The sequence below is a fragment of the Chiloscyllium plagiosum genome, unplaced genomic scaffold (assembly GCF_037043375.1).
Source record: "Chiloscyllium plagiosum isolate Xiang-an unplaced genomic scaffold, Cpla_swu_hap1 HiC_scaffold_7, whole genome shotgun sequence".
Lineage (NCBI taxonomy): Eukaryota > Metazoa > Chordata > Chondrichthyes > Orectolobiformes > Hemiscylliidae > Chiloscyllium > Chiloscyllium plagiosum.
Window position 1 is genome coordinate 14,898,853 of NW_028270145.1, and position 25,318 is coordinate 14,924,170.

The 25,318-nt window shown below is 40.5% G+C and overlaps 1 protein-coding gene across 1 annotated transcript in view; it reads left to right on the forward strand.

Annotated features, from left to right (window-relative positions):
- LOC122551335 (collagen alpha-3(VI) chain-like) overlaps positions 1-25,318 on the forward strand; it is a 156,373-nt gene that overhangs the window by 106,386 nt on the left and 24,669 nt on the right. The window contains exons 27-37 of the mRNA XM_087988762.1: positions 6,831-6,896; positions 7,091-7,144; positions 7,868-7,903; positions 11,749-11,811; positions 11,921-11,983; positions 16,237-16,299; positions 16,391-16,453; positions 17,670-17,720; positions 20,535-20,570; positions 20,671-20,733; positions 22,407-22,469. Coding sequence (XP_087844888.1) covers positions 6,831-6,896; positions 7,091-7,144; positions 7,868-7,903; positions 11,749-11,811; positions 11,921-11,983; positions 16,237-16,299; positions 16,391-16,453; positions 17,670-17,720; positions 20,535-20,570; positions 20,671-20,733; positions 22,407-22,469 — 621 coding nt within the window. The remainder of the gene's footprint in view (positions 1-6,830; positions 6,897-7,090; positions 7,145-7,867; positions 7,904-11,748; positions 11,812-11,920; positions 11,984-16,236; positions 16,300-16,390; positions 16,454-17,669; positions 17,721-20,534; positions 20,571-20,670; positions 20,734-22,406; positions 22,470-25,318) is intronic.

Genomic DNA, 25,318 nt, shown 5'->3' on the forward strand with positions numbered 1-25,318 from the left:
ATATTCAGTAATGTTAGCAAAGCAAATTTGAATTACTGCTGTAAAATAAGACAAATTTATTTGTTAGCCCAATGCACAACCTAACACACATTTTTGACACAAATGTTTGATTTAAAAACATAAAACATTTTTCTTATACCTGCATTCAATCAAATTAGGCATTACTTTTGACTGTGTAAGTAAAGATAATTGATACAAATTTGTGGTATCTATAGAGTAATGTTGCACTATTAGGGTGGCACGGTCGCTCAGTGGTTAGCACTGCTGCCTCACAGTACCAGGTCCCACGTTTGATTCCAGCCTTGGGCGACTGTCTATCTGGAGTTTGCATGTTTTCCATGTGTCTGTGTGGGTTTCGTCTGGGTGCTCCAGTTTCCTCCCACAGTCAAAAGATGTATAGGTCAGGTGAATTGCCGATAGTGTTAGGTGCATTAGTCATGGAAATGGGTCTGGGTGGGTTACTCTTCGGAGGGTCGGTGTGGGCTTGTTGGGCTGAAGGACCTGTTTCTACACTGTAAGGAATCTAATCTATTGGCTATAACAGAATCTCATGTAAACCTTCAGAGAATTTCTTGTATCAGCATCTTATCAATATGAATATTTATAATAAATGTATTAATGTGATTGAACTGGAGTTGATCAATTAGCACCTTAAGCCAGTTGACCATTCAAAATGATGATGACTGATTTGTGACCTGATACATAAAATCACTTGTTTTCTGTATCCCTGAATATCTATATATTTACAAATCTCTGTCAATCACAGATTTAAAATTAGTAATTGAATTGACCAGACCTCAATGACTATATATCAGTTGAGAATACCTGCCCATTATCCCTATTGTGTGTTGCCTTTAGTTTCCTAATAAAGTAAGTAATTTGTCTTCAGTTCCATGAACTTCAATGTTTGCTAACAATCTCTTAGGAACTATCAAACATCTTTTGGGACTCCACCTGTAAAGCACCCAAAATCATTCCACTTCCAAAACATTATTTTTTCAGAGAACCAAAGACTTTCTGTAATTTTATCCATTGACAGACTGGTCCTTTTTAATATGGCTTCAATTTCATCCTATTGACATCAACTTTATCTGAATCATGAATCTTAAAAGCTCTTTTACATTTTTCCCTTTTAAAAACTATGTTGTTTGACAGTCAGGTCATGATCACTATTAGATAAGCATTTATGCACTGTAGACTGGTAAATATTACTGTATTATTGCCCATTATTAAACCTGATCTGGTATCATTGGTTCCAGATTTGCAGAATATTATCACTCATTACCTTTCTGAAACATGTTAGTCTACTTATCGTAATCTACGTGTAAGTTAAGAACCCCATTTAAAGCATTGTGCCTTTGCTTCAGGTTTGCCTAACCTTTGCGTTTATGTAACCTATCAATTTGCAGCTGATCCCAAGGAACTTACGCAGCACTTAGACAAACTTAAATGCTGTATTATCGCCCAGCTCTACCTGTAATGTTTTGTCTGCTTGATTACTTTTAATTTTATCCTCTGTTATCAAGTAAATGATTTCTGACTTAATTGTTGATGCTATTCCTCCCCTCCACCAATGTCATTATCTTTCCTGTTTTACCCCGTAACCTTGTATATTTAGAGTCACAGAGTCATAGAGATATACAGCATGAAAACCGACCCTTCGGTCAAACCCGTCATGCTGCCCAGATATCCCAACCCAATATAGTCCACCCGCCAACACTCAGCCCATATCCCTCCAAACCCTTCCTATTCATATACCCATCCAAATGGCATATAAATGTTGCAATTGTACTAGTCTTCACCACTTTATCTGGTAGCTCATTCCATACACGTACCACCCTTTGTGTGAAAATGTTGCCCCTTAGGTCCCTTTTATATCTTTCCCCTCTCAGCCTAAACCTATGCCCTCTAGTTCTAGACTCCCCCACCCCAGGGAAAAGACTTTGTCTATTTATCTTATCCATGCCCCTCATGATTTTATAAACCTCTATAAGGTCACCCCTCAGCCTCCAATGCTCCAGGGAAAACAGCCTCAGCCTGTTCAGTCTCTCCCTATAGCTCAAATCCTCCAACCGTGGCAATATCCTTAAATCTTTTCTGAACCATTTCAAGTTTCACAACATCTTTCCGATAGGAAAGAGACCAGAATTGCATGCGATATTCCAACAGTGGCCTAACCAATGTCCTGTACAGCTGCAACATGACCTCGCAACTCCTGTACTCAATAAAGGAAAGCGTACCAAATGCCTTCTTCACTATCCTATCTACCCGGGACTCTACTTTCAAGGAGCTGTGAACCTGCACTCCAAGGTCTGTTTGTTCAGCAACACTCCCTAGGACCTTACCATTAAGTGTATAAGCCCTGGTAAGATTTTCTTTCACAAAATGCAGCATCTCACATTTATCTAAATTAAACGCCATCTGCCACTCCTCAGCCCATTGGCCCATCTGATCAAGATCCCATTGTAATCTAAGGTAACCTTCTTCGCTGTCCACTACACCTCCAACATTGGTGTAATCTGCAAACTTACTAATTATACCTCTTATGCTCATCTCCAAATCATTTATATAAATGACAAAACGTAGAGGGCCCAGCACCGATCCTTGTGGCATTCCACTGGTCACAGGCCTCCAGTCTGAAAAACAACCCTCCACCACCACCCTCTTCTACCTTTGAGCCAGATCTGTATCCAAATGGCTAGTTCTCCCAGTATTCCATGAGATCAACCCTTGCTAACCAGTTTCCCATGGGCAACCTTGTCAAATGCCTTACTTGAAGTCCATACAGATCACGTCTACCACTCTGCACTCATCGGTCCTCTTCAAAAAACTCAATCAAGTTTATGAGACATGATTTCCCATTACAAAGCCACGTTGACTATCCCTAATCAGTCCTTACCTTTCCAAACACATGTACATCGTGTCCCTCAGGATTCCCTCCAACACCTTGTTTACTACCGACGTCAGGCTCACTGGTCTATAGTTCCCTGGCTTGTCCTTACCACTTTTTTTAAATAGTTGCACCACGTTAACCAACCTCCAGTCTTCCAGCATTTCATCTGTGACTATCGATGATATAAATATCTCAGCAAGGGGTCCAGCAATCACTTCCCTAGTTCCCCATAGGATTCTAGGATAGGTCTGATCAGTTTCTGGGGATTTGTCCACTTCTATGTATTTCAAGACATCCAGCACTTCCTCCTCTGTAATATGGATATTTTTCAAGATGTCACCATCTATTTCCCTACAGTCTATATTTTCCATGTCCTTCTCTATAGTAAAAACTGATGCAAAATATTCATTTAGTATCTCTCCCATTACCTGCGGCTCCATACAAAGGCTGCCTTGCCGATCTTTGAGGGGCCCTATTCTCTCCCTCGTTATCCTTTTGTCCTTAATATATTTGCAAAAACCCTTTGGATTCTCCTTAACTCTATTTGCCAAAGCTATCTCATGTTCACATTTTGCCCTCCTGATTTCCCTCTTAAGTATACTCCTACTGCCTTTATGCTCTTCTAAAGATTCACTTGATCTATCTTGTCGAGACCTGGCATATGCTTCCTTCTTTTTCTTAACCAAACCCTCAATTTCTCTAGTCATCCAACATTCCCTACAGCTACCAGCCTTTCTTTTCACCCTGGAGGAGAAAGTGAGTCTGCAGATGCTGGAGATCAAAGTTGAAACTTTATTGCTGGAACAGCACAGCAGGTCAGGCAGCATCCAGGGAACAGGAGATTCGACGTTTCTGTAGAGAGAGGCAGAGAGCTTCTTCAAGGAAGGCATCCTTGTAAGAGGATTCGCAGTAGGTTGAAATCTTCGAGGAGAAAGTGAGTCTGCAGATGCTGGAGATCAAAGTTGAAACTTTATTGCTGGAACAGCACAGCAGGTCAGGCAGCATCCAGGGAACAGGAGCACAGGCCCTTCTTCATTCCTGAAGAAGGGCCTGTGCCCGAAACGTCGAATCTCCTGTTCCCTGGATGCTGCCTGACCTGCTGTGCTGTTCCAGCAATAAAGTTTCAACTTTCTTTTCACCCTAACAGGGATATACTGTGTCTGGACTCTTGTTATCTCATTTCTGAAGGCTTCCCATTTTCCAGCTGTCCCTTTACCTGCGAACATCTGCTCCCAATCATAAAATGAAAAGAGCATGAATAATCCAAAGCTAGTACTTCCAAATAAACCTGTTGAAGTATAACCTGGTATTGTGTGATTTTTGACCTTGTCCACCCCAGTCCAACACCAGCTGTCCTACATCAGGAATAATCCATTCAGTCCTTTGAGTCTGCTCTGTGCTTAAATGACACTGTGGCTATTCTTCATTTGCAGCACCATTTTCCTGAAGCAGACCCATATCCCTTGGTTTTTTTTTTACTATGTAGAAAATTATTAATCTCAGTCAAGGACACACTTCATGACTGAGCCTCCACAATCTTCTGGGCCTCGAGAACGCTAAAGATTCAGTACTCCATGAATGAAAAGATTCCTCCGCTGTGCTGTCTTAGCTGTTTTGCTCCTATTCTGACCATGTTTCCTTTGGTCCCTCTGCCCCAACCAGAGAAACCATACCGTTTGCATCTAATGCTGTCAACCACTGTTCGAATTTTGTGTGTTGAAGATCAAATCTTATACTTCCAAATTTCAGAGAAAATGTGCCCAACTAATTGAAACTTTCTTCACAGGACAGTCCCTCAATCTGGAATTAGTTTGGCGAACCTTTGTTGCACTTATTTTAGTCCTAATCATTCTGCAGCCATAATAATCCCCATAAAGGCTGCTAGCTTTCAAAAACAAAGAAATTCAAACTTCCAGGGAATGACTGAAAGTATGCAACAGCATGATTTCATGTTTTACTATAACAAACAAATTGAAAGCAAAGTTGACTAAACATTATTTCTGCAGACAAAACATACTTTAAGCTACACAATCAAACTTTTGTCTTTTACATCAAAATTCAGGTTCATAGTTATACCTTACATTCTCAGAAGTAAGCGTTCAAATTTTTTTGAAAGCAGGTCTTTTGGTTTATTCCAGTTCTTTTCAAGTGTGGTGTCTTCATAGCCCAGAATTGTTTTTCACACATCTTTGAAACACTTCCCCTCTCAAAGCCAATCTCACTGGTGTCACGAGTTATGTGAGCTGATTAGCAATACTTTGAGGTACTAACTCTGTTCAGTAACTGGATTCAAGTAACTGATTTAATGTAGTACATTTAGCAATCTCAAAATCTCCCCAGACTTTGGAGACTAACATTATTCGCACGGAATCTTTTGCCATTGCCCACTGGTATGAATGCCTTGCACCTTCATCCCAGTGAAGCAATCTGGGCCCGTCTTTCATCTCAAGCAGTCAAACCACCCCAGTTTTACTTTAAGCAGAATTCAGAATGGATTATCTGAACCCCAACCCCCTAAATTAAATACACTTAAAAACACAACAACCTGATAAACTTGGTACTTGTAACTTTAATATGCTGCATTTTCCAAGTTGCATATACACTTGTAGTTCATTCAATTTGTTACTTCTACTTTGTGGAATTGTATAAATAATTGTACATACAGTCCGATACCCAAACCTATCCTACAGCTCTGAGCTTTTATTGATAAGATTACTTCGTGCTCCTTGTTTAGCCACTTCGCATCTTTCAGATTCCCCTTTACCTTTGGTGCCTAAACACAGTCTCTGATTGTACCACTTGCTTTTTTGCAAGCTTTTACTTATAATACCTTTTTCAACTGGACCCTTCCTTCAACTGACTAATTTAGAGTTCTTGCAACCACTCTACTTATTCTTCAAACGAGGACGCTGATTCCAATTCAAGTAGGTGGTGCACTAGCTTCCCCTCAGCTCAGGAACCTAAGCACAAAAATCAAGACTAAAACACTGTTACATCACTGAGAGAGTATTGCACTGTCAGAGATGTTAAGTTTAGAATGAGATGTAGAACAACAGGCATCTATCTGCTCATCTGAATGTGAAAGATCCCATGGTATTATTTGCAGAAGTGCAGGGCATTAACCCTGGTGTCCTGACCAAGGTTATCTCCCCATAACATTACATTGCACATGTTGATGCCAAGTAGTTTCGACTGAGATGGATTCAGCAAGGCAGATAATTTCCAAACTTGAGTTACCTGTGTTGTTAGGAAATAGTGAGGATAGCAGTTGCTGGAGGAGTCAAAGTCAATAAAGTGTGGTGCTGGAAAAAGCACAGCAAGTCAGGCAGCATCCAAGAAGCAAGAGAGTCGATGTTTCGGGCACAACCCTTCATCAGGGTTGGAGAGGGGAAAGGGGGCTGAGAGACAAATGGAGCTGGGGTGCGGCTAGGGAAAAGGTAGGCAAGATGTCGATACGTGGACGAAAGTAGGAGATGATTGTGATATGTTGGTGGGAAGGGCGGAGCGAATAGGTGGGAAGGAAGAAGGACAGGTTGGACAGGTCAAGAGTCAGAGGGTTGGGGTGGGGGGAGAGGAGATTTGGAAACTGGTGAATTCAATGTTGAGGCCATGCAGTTGTGTGCTCCTGAGACAGAAGGTGAGGTGCTCCTCCTCCAGTTTGTATGTGTTCATCAAGGAGCAGTGCTTCAAAATCTGGTGTTTCCAAATAAACCCATTAGACTATAACATGATGTGTGATTTTTGACTTTGTCCAACTTAGTCCAACACCTGCACCTCCACACCATATCTTGTAAGAGAAGACAAATTATGGAAGTTGTTAAGGATTTGTTTGCTATGAACCGGGTGTAACTGTAACACATATTTATGATTTTTTAAAAGAATAAGATATGAGGCTATATTACATATTTTTAGATTACAATTTGCTTTGGTCTTGCAGGGTGAACCAGGAATCATGAACATTCAGAAAGGAGACAAAGGGCAGAGGGGTGACATGGGCTTGGTGGTAATGTATATATTGTCTAAATAAATAAGTTATCATACAAAAATGATCCTTCAATTGGAAGCATAATTGTAATGCTCTCTTTAAATATTATTCATTGAGTAAATTTAGGTATGCAATAAGTCATAGCTATATTCTCTGTATATTCAGACAAAGGTAAATTCACTGATATATTTATAACTTTAATTTTGACTTAGGGAGAACCTGGTAACAGTGGCCGTCCAGGATCATCTGGAGCAAATGGGCGCAGGGTAAGCAAACCTTTGGATATGCACAAAAATATGTTATGGTTTGGTATCATGAAGATGTCACTTTGGAATTAGCAAGGCAGAGTAGTACTGATTAAAGTGTGGCTTTGTGCCAGCATAATCTCAACTTCATTGATGATGCTTACCATTATAGAACAGTGATGCAGTACACCACCTAGGCGTACTCAAGGATAATAATTTAGGTGAGATACTTGAGAAACAGAGAATCAGTGTTTCAGTTGAGGAGGGGGAAATAAAACGAATAATGGGCTGTGCCCTCAGTTCAAAATGAAAGTTCTGTCTGAACTACAAAGTCTACTTTCCCCAATTTGCAAGCTATTTCATACTCCTTGAGATAGCATCTCTTTATGAATGCTTAACTTACGATTTTGAGTAGAAACATGACGTAAATAACTCGAAAGAAATCTCCTCTCGTTTTGAAAAAAAGGCATTGTGCAATCTAATAATTTGAAGAAAAATACATAAGAATTTTATTGGCATGTGGTTGGCCTGACTTTTCTCACTGGTGATATTGGCAAATATATATGGTTCTTTCTCTTAATGAAATGATAAGCGTTGAATTCACAACATTTTTAGTATTAATCACACTGTTCTGTACCCAGCAAGAAGAAATTTTGTTTTTTTTTAAACTACTTAATGTTGGCAGCATAATTTTCTCATTGACATGTCATAGCAGTAACACTGGCTTGGGTTTTGTCATTACAGGGATCACAGGGCCGCAGAGGACCACCAGGAACAAGAGTACAGTTTGCATTTTTTTACTTGATAATTTCCTTCAAAATGTTTTAGCTGTGTTACCGATAAATTAATATATGACATTAAAGGTCTTAAGTTGTTTAAGTAGAACATAATTATAGCATTTTCTGTAGAAGGATATTTATTATTGTATATTATATATTGTATACATGATATATAATTTTACTATAATAATTATGATAGTTGGAGGTATCATGTAATAAGGCTGCATTGTGAGAAATGTTTAACTGATACAAAGCATAAGAAATATATGTCAGGCATTGGAAACATCAAATGTGTCATTGAACACCTCTGAAAGATAACATGATTAAGAAGTCTACAATCCATTATTACACTGGGTACGTGTATTATTGAGACTGTGGCAGGGACACATAATGAGTCCAGACACATGTATCTACTCCGTGCAGAAGACATTGCAAAATTTGAAAAGATGAGACGAGGTACACCAGTGATGTTTGAAACAGAAAAGCATGGCTACTTCAAATGCAATCTCTTCAGGTATGATACACATTCCATAAGATTTTGAAGTGTGTATGAACCAAGATTAGCCAAGACATGGATCCCTTTGATTATTCAGTTGGTTTTTCCAATGTTTAGGTGGGCCAGGTTATTTTCTGGCCTTTACTGATTTGTCTCATCTTAATCAGACCCCAGTGAGAATGCTCAGGTTAGCCTCAAGACTCTGATATTAAGGAGGGGGAAAGTGATAAGTGTTCTTGCTTCCGACTTCACATCTATCAGTTGTGGACAGATTGAGCTGGGACCCAGTGGTCGCATAACTGGTGAGCTCTTTGACATTCAGTGCTTGATTCATAGGGGTATGATACTGAAAGCAGACTGCTTGCTATCAAACTATAACCGAGCATGGAGTCTTCACAGAAGTGGGGCTGCTAAGAAATTGGTGAGGAAAGAAAGAAGACATGGAACTGATTGCTGAACTACATCTGTGTTTTGTTCTGCAGATCTCTGAGACTTACAAGATGTAATATTGCAATATAGGTGCAAGGGGCCCCTGGCTTGTTTTCTTTGACTAAGCTTCAGAAAATCAGTTCAACTGCTTCTGTTGCAACCTCTTCCCTTTATTTCAAAATTGCAAAAACAGATAGTCTGATCGTGATCACATTGCTGTTTGTGGGATCTTGCTGTTCAGAAATTGGCTGCAGTGCTTTCTGCATTACAACATCAAATATACTTTAAAAGCACTTCAAAAATGGTAAAGGATTTTGGACGTTTGGCAGTCACGAGAAGACCTATATAAATGCAAGTCTTGTATCTTTGTATTTGGAAATGAAAGAGAATTTGGAGGTTGAATAGCAATTGGCAAAACCCTAAACTGTATGCCCTTAAAAGTCCACCTTTATGACTATGCTATTTTTGAATCATAGCAGCACACAGTACACAGGTTCATAGCTCCTTGAAAGTGGAGTCGCAGGTAGATAGGATAATGAAGAAGGCTTTTGGTATGCTTTCTTTTATTGGTCAGAGTATTGAGTACAGGAGTTGGGAAGTCATGTTGCGGCTGTACAGGACATTGGCTAGGCCACTGTTGGAATATTGCGTGCAATTCTGGTCTCCTTCCTATCGGAAAGATGTTGTGAAACTTGAAAGGGTTCAGAAAAGATTTACAAGTATGTTGCCAGGGTTGGAGGATTTCAGCTATAGGAAGAGGCTGAACAGGCTGGGGCTATTCTCCCTGGAGCATCGGAGGCTGAGGGATGACCTTATAGAGGTTTATAAAATGATGAGGGGCATGGATAGGGTAAATAGGCAAAGTCTTTTCCCTGGAGTTGGGGAGTCTAGAACGAGAGGGCATAGGTTTAGGGTGAGAGGAGAAAGATATAAATGAGACCAAAGGGGCAACTTTTTCACAGAGTGTGGTATGTGTATGGAATGAGCTACCAGAGGAAGTGGTGGAGGCTGGTACAATTGCAACATTTAAAAGGCATTTGGATGGGTATATGAATAGGAAGGGTTTGGAGGGATATGGGCCGGGTGCTGGCAGGTGGGACTAGATTGGGTTGGGATATCTGGACGGGTTGGACCGAAGGGTCTGTTTCCATGCTGTACATCTCTTTGACTCTATGACTCTAAGAGGCCCTTTCACCAATCAAGTCTGCAGTGCCAAAACTAAGCTGAATCTCTGAGATCAGGTTTCTATTCTTAAATTAATGTTGGAATGACCCTAATCAAAATTACAAATTGTATCCTCGTTTGTGAGGATTATGACTGACTAGTGTACTATTCTTGTCCATTTTCCCTCATCATTCTATAGCCTTTGATGTTGCCAAATGCACAGCAACCTCTACCATTATCTTATTTCGACTGCCAAGTTCACTCCTGTCCTGCCCAGTTCACTCTAGGTTTACCTGTACACTCTTACATAGCCAACATATTAGATAATTCCCAGAAATATCTTCTCTGCCCAGTACTCTACCTTTGGCCCTTTCTATTCCTGATTTACTTGCTGTCCCTTGGCAGCATCATCTAAAGGAATTGGGGTGAATTATTTGCTGATAATATCCAGCTCTGTTTCTATATAACTTCTCTCAACTCCTCGACCTTCTCTATTCCATTAAACTGCTTGTCAACACTTTGATTAGTTGTCATTTATTCTTACTGACTATTAGGATGACAGAAGCTGTCATCTTTCAATGCTACTAACAGCTCCATTGCCTTTTTATCAATGCTAGCTGCCCACCTCACACTGCCTCACGCATACTTTCATCTCCAGGTTTGTACTTTAATGCTCTCCTGATCTGCTTCCTACCCTCTACTTTTCAGAAACTGCAAACCATCTAAAACTCTAGTGCTAACATGCACTAAATCACACTTATAGTCTCTGGTCCCTCAATAAATTAAATTTTAAAAATTATCAGTTGTATTTAAACTTCTTAATGACTTTGCCTCTTCCTATCTCTGAAACCTTTTCCATTTCTACTTTTTTTTTCGGATAAATCTGCATATTTCTGAATCTGGCCTCATGATGAAGGAAGACCACTGAATAGACAATGAATTTCCTGAAGGTGGTTTTTAAATTATCTGACTTTAACTTTGAGACATTCTTGAAGGAACAATGGAATTGATTCAGAATGACTTGAAATTGCAAAAGGATGTCGAGTAGATAAGGTGAATACTTGTGTAATCTGGTTGTCTTTTCCTACATTTTTAATGTGTACATAGGTTAGATAAGAGGATAAATTAAACTATAGAATATCCTGTCTGTAACTTCTTCTCATGAAATTACTCGTGATATGGATAGGCCAGCATTTATTGTCCATTCCTAATTGCCCTTGAGAAGATGGTGTTGAGCTTCATTCTTGAAATGTTGCTGTTCATCTGTAGAGACACTGACAGTGCTGTTAGGAAAGGGTTTCCAGGATTTTGACTCAATGATAATGAAGGAGTGATGATATAGCTCCAAGTCAGGATGGTGTGTAGCTTGAAGTGAAACTAGCATCTGATCATTTGCTGCCTTGGCCCTTCTAAGGATAGAGGTTTTAAGTTTCGAAATTTGTTTTTAAGGTGCTGTCAAAGAAGTCTTGGTGAGATGCTGCAGTTTAACTTGTAGGTGGCGCACACTTGTGCTACTCAGCATCGGTAGTGAAAGAAGTGAAATGCTGAAGAAATGTTTAAAGTAATGTAGTAAATTAAAGGTGTGGTGGTGTTCTTGTTAAGTGAATTTACCTACTTATTTTCAAGTGTATTTGAATTTATTTACATTCCACTAATTGGGATAAATCTGATTCTGGCATTATTCAATCCTTTACAAGAAAAGTACTTCCTCATTGGAGAATTGCCAATATAATACTTGTTTTGTTTGACACATTTAGGGTTCAAAAGGCAATCCAGGAACTCGTGGACCTCCAGGAATTGCAGGGTTTAGAGGACAACAAGTAAGCTATCTGTTTACAATATAAAGTTTTAGGTGCTGGCTTCTGTTAGATCTCAAAATATCAAGAAATGTCAAATTCGCTACAAGAACATTTCTCTTTGTGCACCAAGGGCACACCTGGATCCTCTGGAATCCCAGGCCAAGAAGGTGGAAGTGGCATTCGAGGGCCCAGGGTAAGTGCTTTCTCTTGTCACTTTGCCTTACAAAGCTAAAAAGAACTTCCTCGAGCGGTTTTAACGTCTAATCAAAACAATGACTCCTTCCACTGTCATCTAATCATGGCGGCAACTTAAATGATGGAATGCCTCCACAGACTGACAGTAAGGATCTAAAGTGAAATCAGTTTGGGATAATCACAACTTAGTTCTAAATGGGTTCAGATCGATGACTGAAACCTCCCACATAATTTGTCATAAAAAAATTAGTAACCAATTTCATTCAGGTCTCTAGCTCAATAGTGAGAAATAGAAATTCTACATTTTAACTGGTCCTGTTTCCTTTTATAAGAAATGCAATATAGTTGGGCTCAGTTTGCATAATCAGGTAGAATATTCATATCTCATATCAGCATGACAGAATAATAATCCAGTCTGATGTTGGAAGAATACTAAGGTCAGTAACATTACATCAAAATATAGAGGACAGGGAAAGACCATTTTGATGCATCTCATCTGCATCAGTATATTGTTGGAGGTGTTTTCTTTCAATTAAAGTAATATCACATATGCCAGTTCTGGTGGATACAATAGGTTCCCAGGGCATTATTAACCTGGCTAACACCTATGCTTCAACAATATGGTGTTTATAGAATTTGTTGCTTTTGGAGAATTATGTGAGGAAATATGTTTTGCACATGTACAATACAATTGTGACACATTGAATGAATAATCAGCCCTGTTGAAGACCATTAGATATGTAGGTGATGGAACACACTCTTCCTTACCCTTGTACCTTTGTCCTATCATCATTATTAGTGATCACTCAGGTCGAGTATGATGGTCCTCCATCAGGACAACTATCTGTGAGTCTTCAGATGGCTGAAGAGGCCAATGCAGTATGGACATTGGTGGGTGGTAATGATGGTTGGAAGTGTTGGTGGGTGGGCCTTCCTGATGTTCTGTCGCTCCTTGCACAAGAGTCCCTTTGGTTCAGTGGCGCAGCGATGATTCTTTTGGTGGCATGCAGCTGATGTTTCCAGACATACCTGATGTTTCTCAGTGATTCTGATTTTGTAGCCATGTCCTCCCAGTTGCTGATGTGGATGTGGAATTTCTTGAGGCTGGTCAGAATGTTACCTTTGCAGCATTGCTTTTGATCACCAGGGGCATGCTGACCTTCCTTCAGCTGGGATTGCATGATCTATTTTGGGAAGTATGATTTGGGTGGTTGGATGACATTGTCAGTCCATCGGAGTTGCTGTTGAATTATGGTGGTGGTGATGCTGGCTATTTGGCTTCTTCCAAGACCCTGGTGTTAGTGCGTTTGTCTTCCCAGGTGATCCACAGGATGTTTTATATAATCTCTAGAGGTTCCAATGCTTTAACGTGCCTACTTTAGGTGTTCCACATTTCAGCTCCATATAGCATGTAGAAAGAACAACAGCCTTTGTAAACCAGATGGTTAGTCTGTGCCTGGAAGTCATAGTCGAAAAGTGTGGTGCTGGAAAAGCACAGCAAGTCAGGCAGCATCCAAGGAGCAGCAGAGTCAACATTTCAGGCATAAGCCCTTCATCAGGAATGTGGGTAAAGGGGACTGAGAGATAAACATGAGGGTGGGGGTGGGGGGAATGTAACTGGGAAGGCGATAGGTCGATGCAGGTTGGGAGATGGTGATAGGCCAGATAGAAGGGTGGAGCAGATAGATGGGAAGGAAGATTGAGAGGTAGGACAGTTCAAGAGGGTGGCGCCGAGTTGGCCGGCTGGCTCTGGAATGAGGTGGGGGGAGGAGAGATTAGGAAACTAGTAAAGTCGATGTTGATGCTATGTGGTTGAAGTGTTCCAGATGTTGCCTTGACCTGTCCTACCTGACCATCTTCTTCCCTACCTATCTGCTCCACCCTCCCCTCCGACCTATCACTATGACCCTCCACCTGCATCTAACTATCACTTTCCCAGCTACCATCCTCACCTCCCTAGCTATCTCTTAGCCTCCTTCCCCACTCCCCAACATTCCTGAAGATGGGCTTATGCCCAAAATGTCGACTCTCCTGTTCCTCGGATACTGCCTGACCTGCTGTGCTTTTCCAGCACCACACTTTTCAACTCTGATCTCTAGCATCTGCAATTCTCACGTTCTCCTAGTCTGTAAATCATGGTCTTCAAACACCCATCTTCTTCGAGTCGGGTGTCGGCTTCACTGGCACAGCTCAGTTAGTGTTGCATTTCTGCATCAATGTTGGTGGAGGAGATACAGCTGTTGAGATATGGGAAGTGATCCATATTTTCAAGGGGATTCAAGCTGTTCAACCTTAATAGGCTCAAGGCTTAGGGCAAGGCCACGATCACCTCCATCTTGGAGCTTCAATATGCTGATGGTAATGCCATCACAGAAGCTCTTGTTGTTAACCCTTATTGTAGGAAGGGTGGAGGGACTGTTGAATGGTGGTTGATAGAGTACTAGAGTTTCTTTTTATGTTGAGTAAGACCTAACAACTTATGTGCCGAGGCAAAGCCATCCAAGATGGCATTGCTATCTACAGACTGCATATTGAAGCTCTAAGGTGGAGAAGATGGAGACCTTACCGTAGGCCTTGAGCCTATTAAAGTTGAACAGCCTGCCATCCATACGGTAAATGAATTGAATTGCCTTGGGCAGGTTTTGGCCAGTGAGACAGAGGATGGCAACAATGAAGATGGTGAACGGATGGGTGTGGTGATGCAGCCCTGCTTGACACCAACCACCCCCCACCCTCCATCTCCACAGTTGCTAAGCACTGTCACAGACACGCATCATGCAGCAACCTCAGCATCCTGATGAATTTATTCAGGGCAGCTGTATTGCAACAGTATCCACCACAGAGCCTGGGGGTTAACTATGTCAAAGGCCTCGGTTAGATCGATGAGGCTGTGTAAAGCAATTGTTTCTTTTCCTGGTGACATTTGTCTTGTCATTGACATGCTGTGAAGATCTTGACTATCGTTCATCTGGATGGGTGGAGGCCACACTGTGATTCAGGGAGCACTTCCTCAGATAATGGCAGGAGTCTATGGGCAAGGACAAAGACAAGTGCTTGCCAGTGGTTGACAGAAGGGAGATGTCTCTGTCATTTCCACATGAGTTAACTAGGGTGTCCCAGATGGAATGGTCCCTCCAGAACCTGGAGGAAGCCTTCTAAGAATAAGCGGAATTGTAGGAACACTTGCTAAGATCAAGCTGCCTGAATGATCTCTCCTATTTCCAAAAGGAAAGTACTCCTTTTTAAGTTCAGAGTGAAACCGTTTTACTTTGTTTGAAAGAATGATTGAAGGAATATCAGCAATTGTTTCTGCAAGATTTCAGAGCCAACTGCACATGATTAGTGATTTTACCACATGTGGCAGAACTTCAATCAACAGTCTATGGAAGGTTCTGTATTTTATTCTTTTGTATTCAAGAATAGCCCAGAGTGTTTTTTTGTTTCAGAAAGCCAATCTCCGCAGAGAAATCTGTTACTTTTTCTCTTTTTCTGGAGAGAGAGAAAGAAAGAGAGAGAGAGAATGTGAGAGATTTAGAGAGATAAGCATTTATACTTCTGTATTATTGACTGTGTATTTTAATTATTTAAAAAAAGTTAATAATTAGTCAAGAATTGTGGTTCTTCAGAAATCTGGTTGATAGCTAGAGACAAAGAGTCACAGAGATGTACAGCACAGAAACAGACCCTTTCAGTCCAATTTGTCCAAGCTGGCCTGATATCCTAAATTAATCTGGTCCTATTTTCCAACATTTAGCCCATATCCCTCCATTCCTATTCATTTATCCATCCAGATGCCTTTTCAATGTTGTAATTGTACCAACCTCCACCACTTCCTCTGGCAGCTCATTCCATACACACACCACCCTCTGCCTGAAAAAGTTGCTCCTTTGGTCCCTTTTAAATCTTTCTCCTCTCACCTTAAAGTTTTGGACTCCCCTACCCTGGAGAATAGACCTTGTCTATTCACCCTATCCATCTTGTTAATTAAAACTTGATGTGGAAAAGTATTTTAGTTTATTTTTTGTTACTCATGGAATAGTGGAACCAGAGTGCTAGTGTTGGTTTAAACAAGAGGGAGCTTTAACTAACCTTATTCCTATTTCCCTAACAGTGACAGTTACCTCTATGAATATGTAGTTGCACTCATGATTTGAAAAAGAGGTAAACCTATAGTTGTGTTTTTACAGTGATGTGAAATCCAGCTTCCATTATTCAAACTCCTGCTGAAGAAGTCCTGTATTTTATTCCTAGGGAATTGCTGGTCCTGGTGGACCTCCTGGTTCAAGAGGAAGACGAGGGCAAAGTGGAAGAAAGGTATATCCTACTTAAAAATGTTTAATTGTTGAGAAAATTCATTAGTGTGTGATTGCTGACATTTTACCTTCATTGATTTATTCCACTACAGGGTGAACCTGGAAATCCTGGTGAAAAGGGTGAATTTGGACCAACAGGTCCACGTGGTGAAATGGCAAGTGCTTAATTTTTCCAACAAAAAGGAGCTTCATTCTATGTTGCACAATACATTTTGGATTTGAATAGAATTTATAAAAAGTTTGGTCTATTTAAACTTACAAACACCTTGAGGGTTAAAATCATCAGAGAAACAAAAAGCTACACTGCATGACTTTGAAAATGCCATCCTGCAACAGCAATATGCTGTGATTGGCCTGAACAAGCTGAGAGTGGGACTTCCAGCCCTTGATCTAGTTGACAGGCGGCTCTTATAGTTCTGGAGAGTAGTGGACACTGTAGATGCTGCTAGGAAACCTATAAATAACTGACCCATGATGAGTCTAGAATTATAGAGTTGTACAGCATGGAAACAGACCCTTCGGTCCAACTCATTCATGCCGATGAGACATCCCAATCTTGCCGAGTCCCATTTGCCAGCATTTGGCCCATATCTCTCTAAACCATTCCTATTCTATATTTTAAGTGTTAGTAATTTGTAATTTGTTTTTAGTAATTGTATCAACCCACACCACTTCCTCTGGCAGCTTGTTCCGTACATGTACCACCCTCTGCATGAAAAAGTTACCCCTTTTTAAATCTTTCCTCTCTCACCTTAAACATGTGCCCTGTAGTTTTAGACTTTCCCACCTTGGCAAAAGTCCTTGGCTATTCATCCAATCAACACCCCTCATGATTCTATAAACCTCTTTGAGGTCAAATCTCAGCCTCGGATGCTGCAGGATAAAAAACTCCAGCCTCTCCCTGTAACTCAAACTCTCATCCCAGCAACATCCTTTTAATTTTTTTCTGTAACCCTCTGAAATTTAATTATCATTCCTGTGGAAAGGAAGGCAGAATTGTGCGGCTGAAATCAAACCTGGATCCCTGAAGCTGCAAGGCAGCAGTGTTAACTATTGAGCCACCATGCCATTAATGTCAAGGAATAATGATTAAATTCTCTCATGTTGGAAAAGACCACTATCTGGCACTTGTGTTACATGAATGTGACTCGTTGCTTGTCAGCTCAAAGCAAGATATTGTCTAGCATGTGCCACATTTGGACAAGCATTCTTTAGTATCTGAGGACTCATGAATGGCATTGAACATTGTGCAATCATCAACAAACTTCCCCACTTCTATCATTACAATGGAAGGTCAGAATTATTGAAAATTAACACAAGGGTTTAAAAATTTCCACTTTATTCTCTTTCCATTCTTTTTGACATTTGCAGGGTGAGGATGGAAGAACTGGCACTGGCGTTACTGGACCTAAAGGCAGACAGGTCAGTCATTTTCTGTGAGTTGAAGGATGTTTGTGTAAAAATGGAGCAAAATGAGATTTTACAGAATGCTGAATACAGAAACCTTTGTTAACAGTCTAAACGGGAATGGAAACAGAAGTTCAGATCTATGTAAATCGCTGCAAAAGTATAAAGATACTTTGAGATTTGCTATGTATAGAAATTTCTAATTAATATGCATCAGCACCAATTAGAACAATAGTCAATTAGTTAAAATACAAAGAACAAAGAGGACAAAGAATAATACAGCGCAGGAACAGGCCCTGCAGCCCTCCAAGCCTGTGCCGATACATTTTGCCCTTCCATACTAAAACTGTCTTTACTTACAGGATCCAAGTCCCTCTATTCCTTTCCTATTCATGTATTTGTTCAGGTGCATCTTGAATGCTGCTATTGTACCTGCTTCTACCACTTCCTCTGACACCATGTTCCAGGCACTCACTACCCTTTGTGTGGTAAAACTTGCCAAGTGCATCTCTTTTAAATTTCCCCCCTCGTATCTTGAACTTGTGTCCCCTAGTATCTGACCCCTCCACACTGGGAAAAAGCCTCAAACTTTCCACTCTATCCATGCCATTCACAATCTGATGAACTTCTCTCACATCAACCCTCAATCTCCTGCATTCCAATGAAAACAAATCCAGTCTATCCATCCTCTCTTCATAGCTAAAATCCCCCGTACCAAGCAACATCCTGGTTAACCTTTTCTGTACCCTCTCCAAAGCATCCACATCCTTTTGGTAGTGTGGTGACCAGAACTATACACAATATTCCCAAGTGTGGCCTAGCTGAAATTATATAAAGCTGTAGCATAACGTGTCTATCCTTATACTCAATGCTCCTTTGAATGAAGGCAAGCATGCCATAAGCCTTTTGTACAACCTTATCTACTTGCACTGTCACCTTCAGTGATCCGTGAACCTGTATACTCAGATCCCTCTGCCTATCAAATCTCCTAAGGATTCTGTCATTCACTGTATTATTTCCACCTGTACTTGACCTTCCAAAATGCATCAACTTACATTTGTCTGGATTAAACTCCATCTGCCATTTTTTTCTGCCCAAGCCTCCAATTGATCTATATGCTGCTGTATTATCTGACAATCCGCAACACCACCAATCTTTGTATTATCCACAATCTTACTAATTAGACCAGCTACATCTTCCTCCAAATCATTTATGTAGATCACAAACAGCAGAGGTCTCAGCACTGATCCCTGTGGATCACCACTAGCTAAAACCCTCCATTCCAAAAAGCATCCTTTCCACCATTACCCTCTGTCTCCTATGACTAAGCCAGTTTTGTATCCATTTTGCCAGCTCACCCCCGATACAATATGACTTCACCTTTTGTACCAGTCTGCCATGAGGGATGTTGTCAAAGGCTTTCTGAAGTCCATGCAGCCAAGATTTGGAGACGCAGGTATTGGACTGGGGTGTACAAAGTTAAAAATCACACAACACCAGGTTGTAGTCCAACAGGTTTATTTGGAAGCACTAGCTTTCGGAGTACTGCTCCTGATCAGCCACCTGATGAAGGAGCAGCACTCTGAAAGCTAGTGATTCCAGATAAACCTGTTGGACTATAACCTTGTGTCATGCATCCAATGTCAATGTCTTTGCCCTCATCAATCATCTGCATCACCTCCTCAAAAAACTCAATCACATTGGAGAGGCACGATCTCCCCCACACAAAATCATGCTGTAAATGTATAGAAATGATGGATGGATACTTAACATTGGAGTTATAGGCTGCATAAACTCACCTGGATAGCACTTAAAATAAGAAACTGTAATTGAATGTAACTATGCTATCTTAGCTGGACCTCTTCATCAAACAGTAGTCTTGAAAATATAATCTGATTCCTAATGGTCTCTGACAAACGTATTTGAGTTAGTTGATCTTTTCAAGCAGACAAGAGTTGAAATAGCAGTTATTAGAGTTCCTGCTGTTGATTATAAATGCTAAACTCTCAACTGTCATCTCCCTTCACTCCAATTATACTTCAGGTGAATAACTGGAACATGCAAAGAACTTGTTCCGGTGATAGCCAAGTTATCTTCTGAAACTCTGTAGTCAGACTTGTGCAAATAGAGATTGAACAGTTTAGATTGGGCATTTATACTTTTAACGTGAGTTCTGACTGAGTTTTTACACTTGTAGGGGTATCTGTATGGATGTGTCTTTGGACCTGCACATCTATTTTTATGAAAAATAATTTGCTGGTAATTTTTAAGCAGTTCTCTTTGCAACATAAATTTGAACAGCTATCATTGATGCCAAACCTTTATTTGCAGCAAGATCATGAATTGAAACAGATTAAAATCTAATAACTAATGCCATATAAATCAAAACAACACATAATTGAAAATGACTGGCTCAATAAGCTCAGTAAACCAGGATGTGTTACGGTTTGATGACAAACATATTTGAGTTAGTTGATCTTTGTCAAGGAGCCAAGAGGGGAAATATCAGTTATTAGAGTTCCTGCTGTTAATTATTAATGGTAAGCTCTCAACTTTCATCTCGCATCACTCCAATTATACTTCAGGTGAGTAATCGTAAAGTGCAAAGAATGTGTTCTGGTGATAGCCAAGTTATCTTCTGATATTCTGTAAGCAGACTTGTACAAATAGAGATTGTTTGGATTGGGCATTGAAGAGTGCCTTTGCTGATTGTACTGTAATACAATGTAAGTAAGTTCATTTAGAAGAAAGAAAACAGCAGATCGAACGGGGTAAAAAAAGAGTTCCTGCACCAATGGATCTCCAATTGTGTTTTGTTTTTCATTTTAGGGTGAGCCAGGCCCTGTTGGTCCCCTAGGTACAAAGGTAAAGTAAATAATTAATTAAATTGTTCTTAAAGTTTTCTTTTGTGATTGACGACACGTGGTTGATGCACTTTTAGCTAAGTGTCATATTCCTGAAACAGGGTGAAATCGGAGATGAGGGCACTCCAGGGAGAGGTGGGATGAAAGGAAATCGAGGTCAAAGGGTGAGTCCAAGCAGATGTGAAAATGATGCACCTTGTTATTTTGACTCTTGACTGGGAGGTTCTCTGAGATACCAAACATCATGCTGTGCAAAGGCATAGGAAAATAATTTACATAGCTGCAACTGATATATCCAGTATTTTTTTTTTAATCTTTATCAGTTAAAGAGGGGGGTAAAATTATTTGTGCAGAGCTACTTGCAAAAAATGTAGATTCTCCAGTGAAATCTTTCTGCTATTAATGTGCAAGTCACTAAGGTAGCAACCCATATACTAACAGTTGTCCTAAGGCATCAGTGTAAGTCTACATTCCCCAGTATGTCTGCGCTCTGACATTTAATTTATAACACTCATCCCCATTTACGATAAAGCATTGGCAACCTTGAATAGCAATGTAAATGGGACAAAATGCATGCCTCCAGAGACAGGGACTACCTTTCATGAAATGTGTTTGTTCTGCGTTGTACGAAACACTAATACAATCAAGTTTAGATGATTGGCACTAGCAGGTCACTATTTTGTTCGGGCCAATAGAAAGCTAAAAGACCTGAAATGCTCCCATATCTCTGTACAGTTGCAGGAATGCTGGCTTTCACATCTAGTGTCTATCATTGGCACGGTCATCAAGCATAAAATTGTAAAACCTCCTGAGCAACATCGCAACATCAGAACATGAGTTTGCATTGTGCATTTGGTTTGCTTTCTCCTGGGCAAATTTTGAAACCCACCCATTTAAACTTGTGCAGATTTTCCAATTCTTCTACTTCACTATAGAAACTGAAGCAAGGGAGCCACATCATACTGTCCAACATTATCACTTATATAAATGAGATGGGAGATTTGCAGATATAAGGCATTTTTCACATAATTTTTCATTTATTTCATTTGACAGGTGCAGGGTGTCCATATCAAAATATATCTTTATTGCAATAAACCTTCATCTATGTCTCATTTAATATCCTTGTTTGGAGGCTATGTGGTCTAATAGATTATCAGTGTGTGGATCTGAAATCCACCCATTCTGATGGGATGCGACCTTTTCAGTTAGCTATAGGACCATTATATGAAATTCATTTTAGCAGTGTGAACTCAATCTTTTATAGTTGACAAAGACATAAAATTGGCCCTTATTTATCTTCAATTCACAATGTCTATAACCATAGCTGGAGAGAGAAAGTGAGGAAAAACATGCAGGAAATGGTAGTCTGTGTTAAGCTGTGGTTCTTAGCTGAAACACAGAGCACAGTATCCTTAAATATCTGCTGAAACAAACTGTAACTGAGTTGGGAATAGTTCATACTGACTCAAGATGGCAAAATTGTAAGAAATATTCTATTTCCCAGCTGACAAATTTACAATGAAAATCATGCAGAAATTTGCAAATAAATAAACCCCTTAATGCTGAAATCTAATAGTTCTAGCAGGATTCCCTGAGGCCAAACAGTAAAAGGGAGCAGTTGATGATTACATGTTAATTAAGGAATAGTTAAGTGAGCATTGACTGGTGTACAGTATATGGGGAACAAGTCAACTGTGTTGTTAAAGATTTTAGACTTCTCTAAGTAGAAATAAGCCCCTGACTTGAAAAGCTTGTGCCTGGACTCTGTCGAAGCAATATTCAACTTCTGGTATTTAGAACCCACCAGTGGTGAATCTATGACTGTTCTCTATTACAGGGCTATCCTGGAGCTCCTGGTGAAAGTGGACTGAAAGGGGAAGAAGGTTTTCCAGGTCCACAGGTTGTCATTGTCTTCAAGTTGTTAAGTTTTTATTTGCATTTAACTAATGTAACATAAAATGCTTTCAGCCTAATATTAAGGTCTATTAGTTCAACAAATGTTGACCTTCATAATGAAGTTAACCGTGGAATCAAAGACTGTCTTTGTGTAATCTTGAACCCTTTGCCAAGAGGTAAATACCAGTAGAAGTTAGCTTGAATTGCACTGGAAACATTGTTTGCTTTTGTGTTACACGTAAAATCAAACAAAATAGATTTCTCCTAAATTAGACAGATCTGAACCTGAGATGCCAACCTGATAAAGTGACAACACAGGATGACATGCCCACTGAACAATGGAAGCAGCATGTAATAGTTAGAGTCGAAAGGGTGGTGCTGGAAAAGCACAGCAGGTCAGGCGACATCTGAGAAGCAGGAGAATTGACATTTTGGGCAAAAGCTCTTCATCAGGAATGAGGCATCTGCAGTCCTCACTTTCTCCTATGTAGTAGTTGGAGCATAGTGATCTTAAAACCAATGAATTGGATCAAAGGTGCAAAGTTTCTGTCAGATTCAGTCATGAATGGTGGTGAATTGTTAAACCCACACAAGCTGGAGGAGAATCCAGGGACATTGTCATCCTCAGTGATGAGCTCAGCGTAACTTTAGGATCATCTGCAACCACCTTCAATCGGAGTATCAAATGGATAATCCACGTGTCCTACTTGTGATATCCTCACTGTCTCAGAAGGCAGCCGACAGCCACTTCACTTCACCCCACTCCACATGTTATTAAGATACAGCTGAAGGAACTTGATAAAGAAAAGGGTATGGACCCTGACGACAACCCATCCGTCATACTGGAGATCCATGCTCCAGAACAATTCACGCCTCCAGTAAGCTGTTCCAGTACAGCTACGACATTAGTATTGGTCAGAGAAAGTGTAAAATTATCCAGGTATGTTCTGTTTGTAGAGGCAGACAGATGCAGTCCAGAGAATTGCATGTCCATCACTTTTCTCTCAACCTTCTGAAAAGCAATGGGAAGTTATCGTCAACAGTGCTACCAAGTTGAACTTATTCAGCAACAACTTGTTTACTTATGCTCAGTTTGGATTGTCAAGATCACTCAACTCCAGACCTCACTATAGCTTTAGTTCAAATGGAATTCCAAAAATTAGATATGGTTGATTATCCCTTAATAAGATTTGAACTAGTGTGGCTTCATGGAGCTCCAGTAAAGTTGGAATTAATGTGAATGATATTTCATACTGCAGAGGAATATGGTTATTTTTGTTGGAGGTCAATCATCTCACTTCTGGGACATCACGTTTGGAGCCCAACGGTCTTCAGTTGCTTAATCAATTATGTTCTTTCCATCATAAGGTCAGGGGTGTGGATTTCTCCAATGACAACTAAAAATAAAATCATTTTTAGTTCCATTTTGAACTGTTTTGGTAATGAAGCAGTTTGTGTCCATGCTCAGAGTCGAAAAGTATGGCGCTGGAAAAGCACAATTGGGCTTCATCAGGGTTTATGCCCAAAACGTCGACTGTCCTGCCCCTCAGATGCTGCCTGACCTGCTGTGCTTTTCCAGCAACACACCTTTGGACTTTGACTGTTCAGCATCTGCAGTCCTCCTGTGTCCATGTTCAGCCTGATCTGATATACTCAGGCTTGACCTGATAAGCGACTGTAGCATTTTTGCCACAGAAATACTAGATAGTGACCATCACCAACAAAAAAGAATCTAACTATGTCCCTTTGTTATTCAACAACACTACTGTAACTAAATTCAACCATTATCAACATTCTATAGAATGACCATTGAAAATTGGACTAATACAGTGGCTACAAGGGCAGGTCAGAGGCTGGAAAATCTGCACTGGGTAACGTACCTCCTGTTTTCCCAAAGCTTGTCGACAAGACACAAGGCAGGAGTGTGATGGAATACCCTTCATGTACATGAATTAACACTGCTCCAACAGTACTCAAGAACCTCAACACCATCCAGGACAAGGCATCCCATCCACCTCCTTTAAACAATAGCTTCCTCCGTAACCAGTGTGGTGTGACAGTAGAGTGTACCATGAATAAGATACAATGCAACAACTTGTTTAGCAGCACCTTCCAAACCTAGACCCCACTGTCTTGAAGATGAAAAGCAACAGGAGCACAGGAGTGCCAGCTTCCCACATTGAACACCATTCTTAGTTGGAAATTGTCTCTCTTGCATTGTCTTTCTTTCATCATCACCGGATCAACATGGTGGAATCTTCTTTCGAGTGTGTGCTGAGGGACTATATTAATGACACAAACTGGTTAAAGGTGCTGACTCATCACTATCTTTCACAGGAGCTTAATGGTTGACAATTAGTATTAACCCTGAGTTAAGGCCTTTAAGCGGCTATTAATTGCCCAATTAAGGGCCTTCATTGGTGGAGAGATGAAAGCTGCAAATGGACTTGCTCGCCAAACACTGAATTGGCGAGGTGATGAGATTAGATTAGATTAGATTACTTACAGTGTGGAAACAGGCCCTTCGGCCCAATAAGTCCACACCAAAGCGCAACCCACCCATACCCTTACATTTACCCCTTACCTAACACTACGGGAAATTTAGCATGGCCAATTCACCTGACCTGCGCATCTTTAGACTGTGGGAGGAAACCGGAGCACCCAGAGGAAACCCACGCAGACACGGGGAGAATGTGCAAACTCTACACAGTCTGTCGCCTGAGTCGGGAAATTGAACCCGGGTCTCTGGCGCTGTGAGGCAGCAGTGCTAACCACTGTGCCACCGTGCTGCCCACCAAGTGGGTGATTATCTCTCTGGTGCCATAATACCCAATTATTTCGCCTTTTATCCAC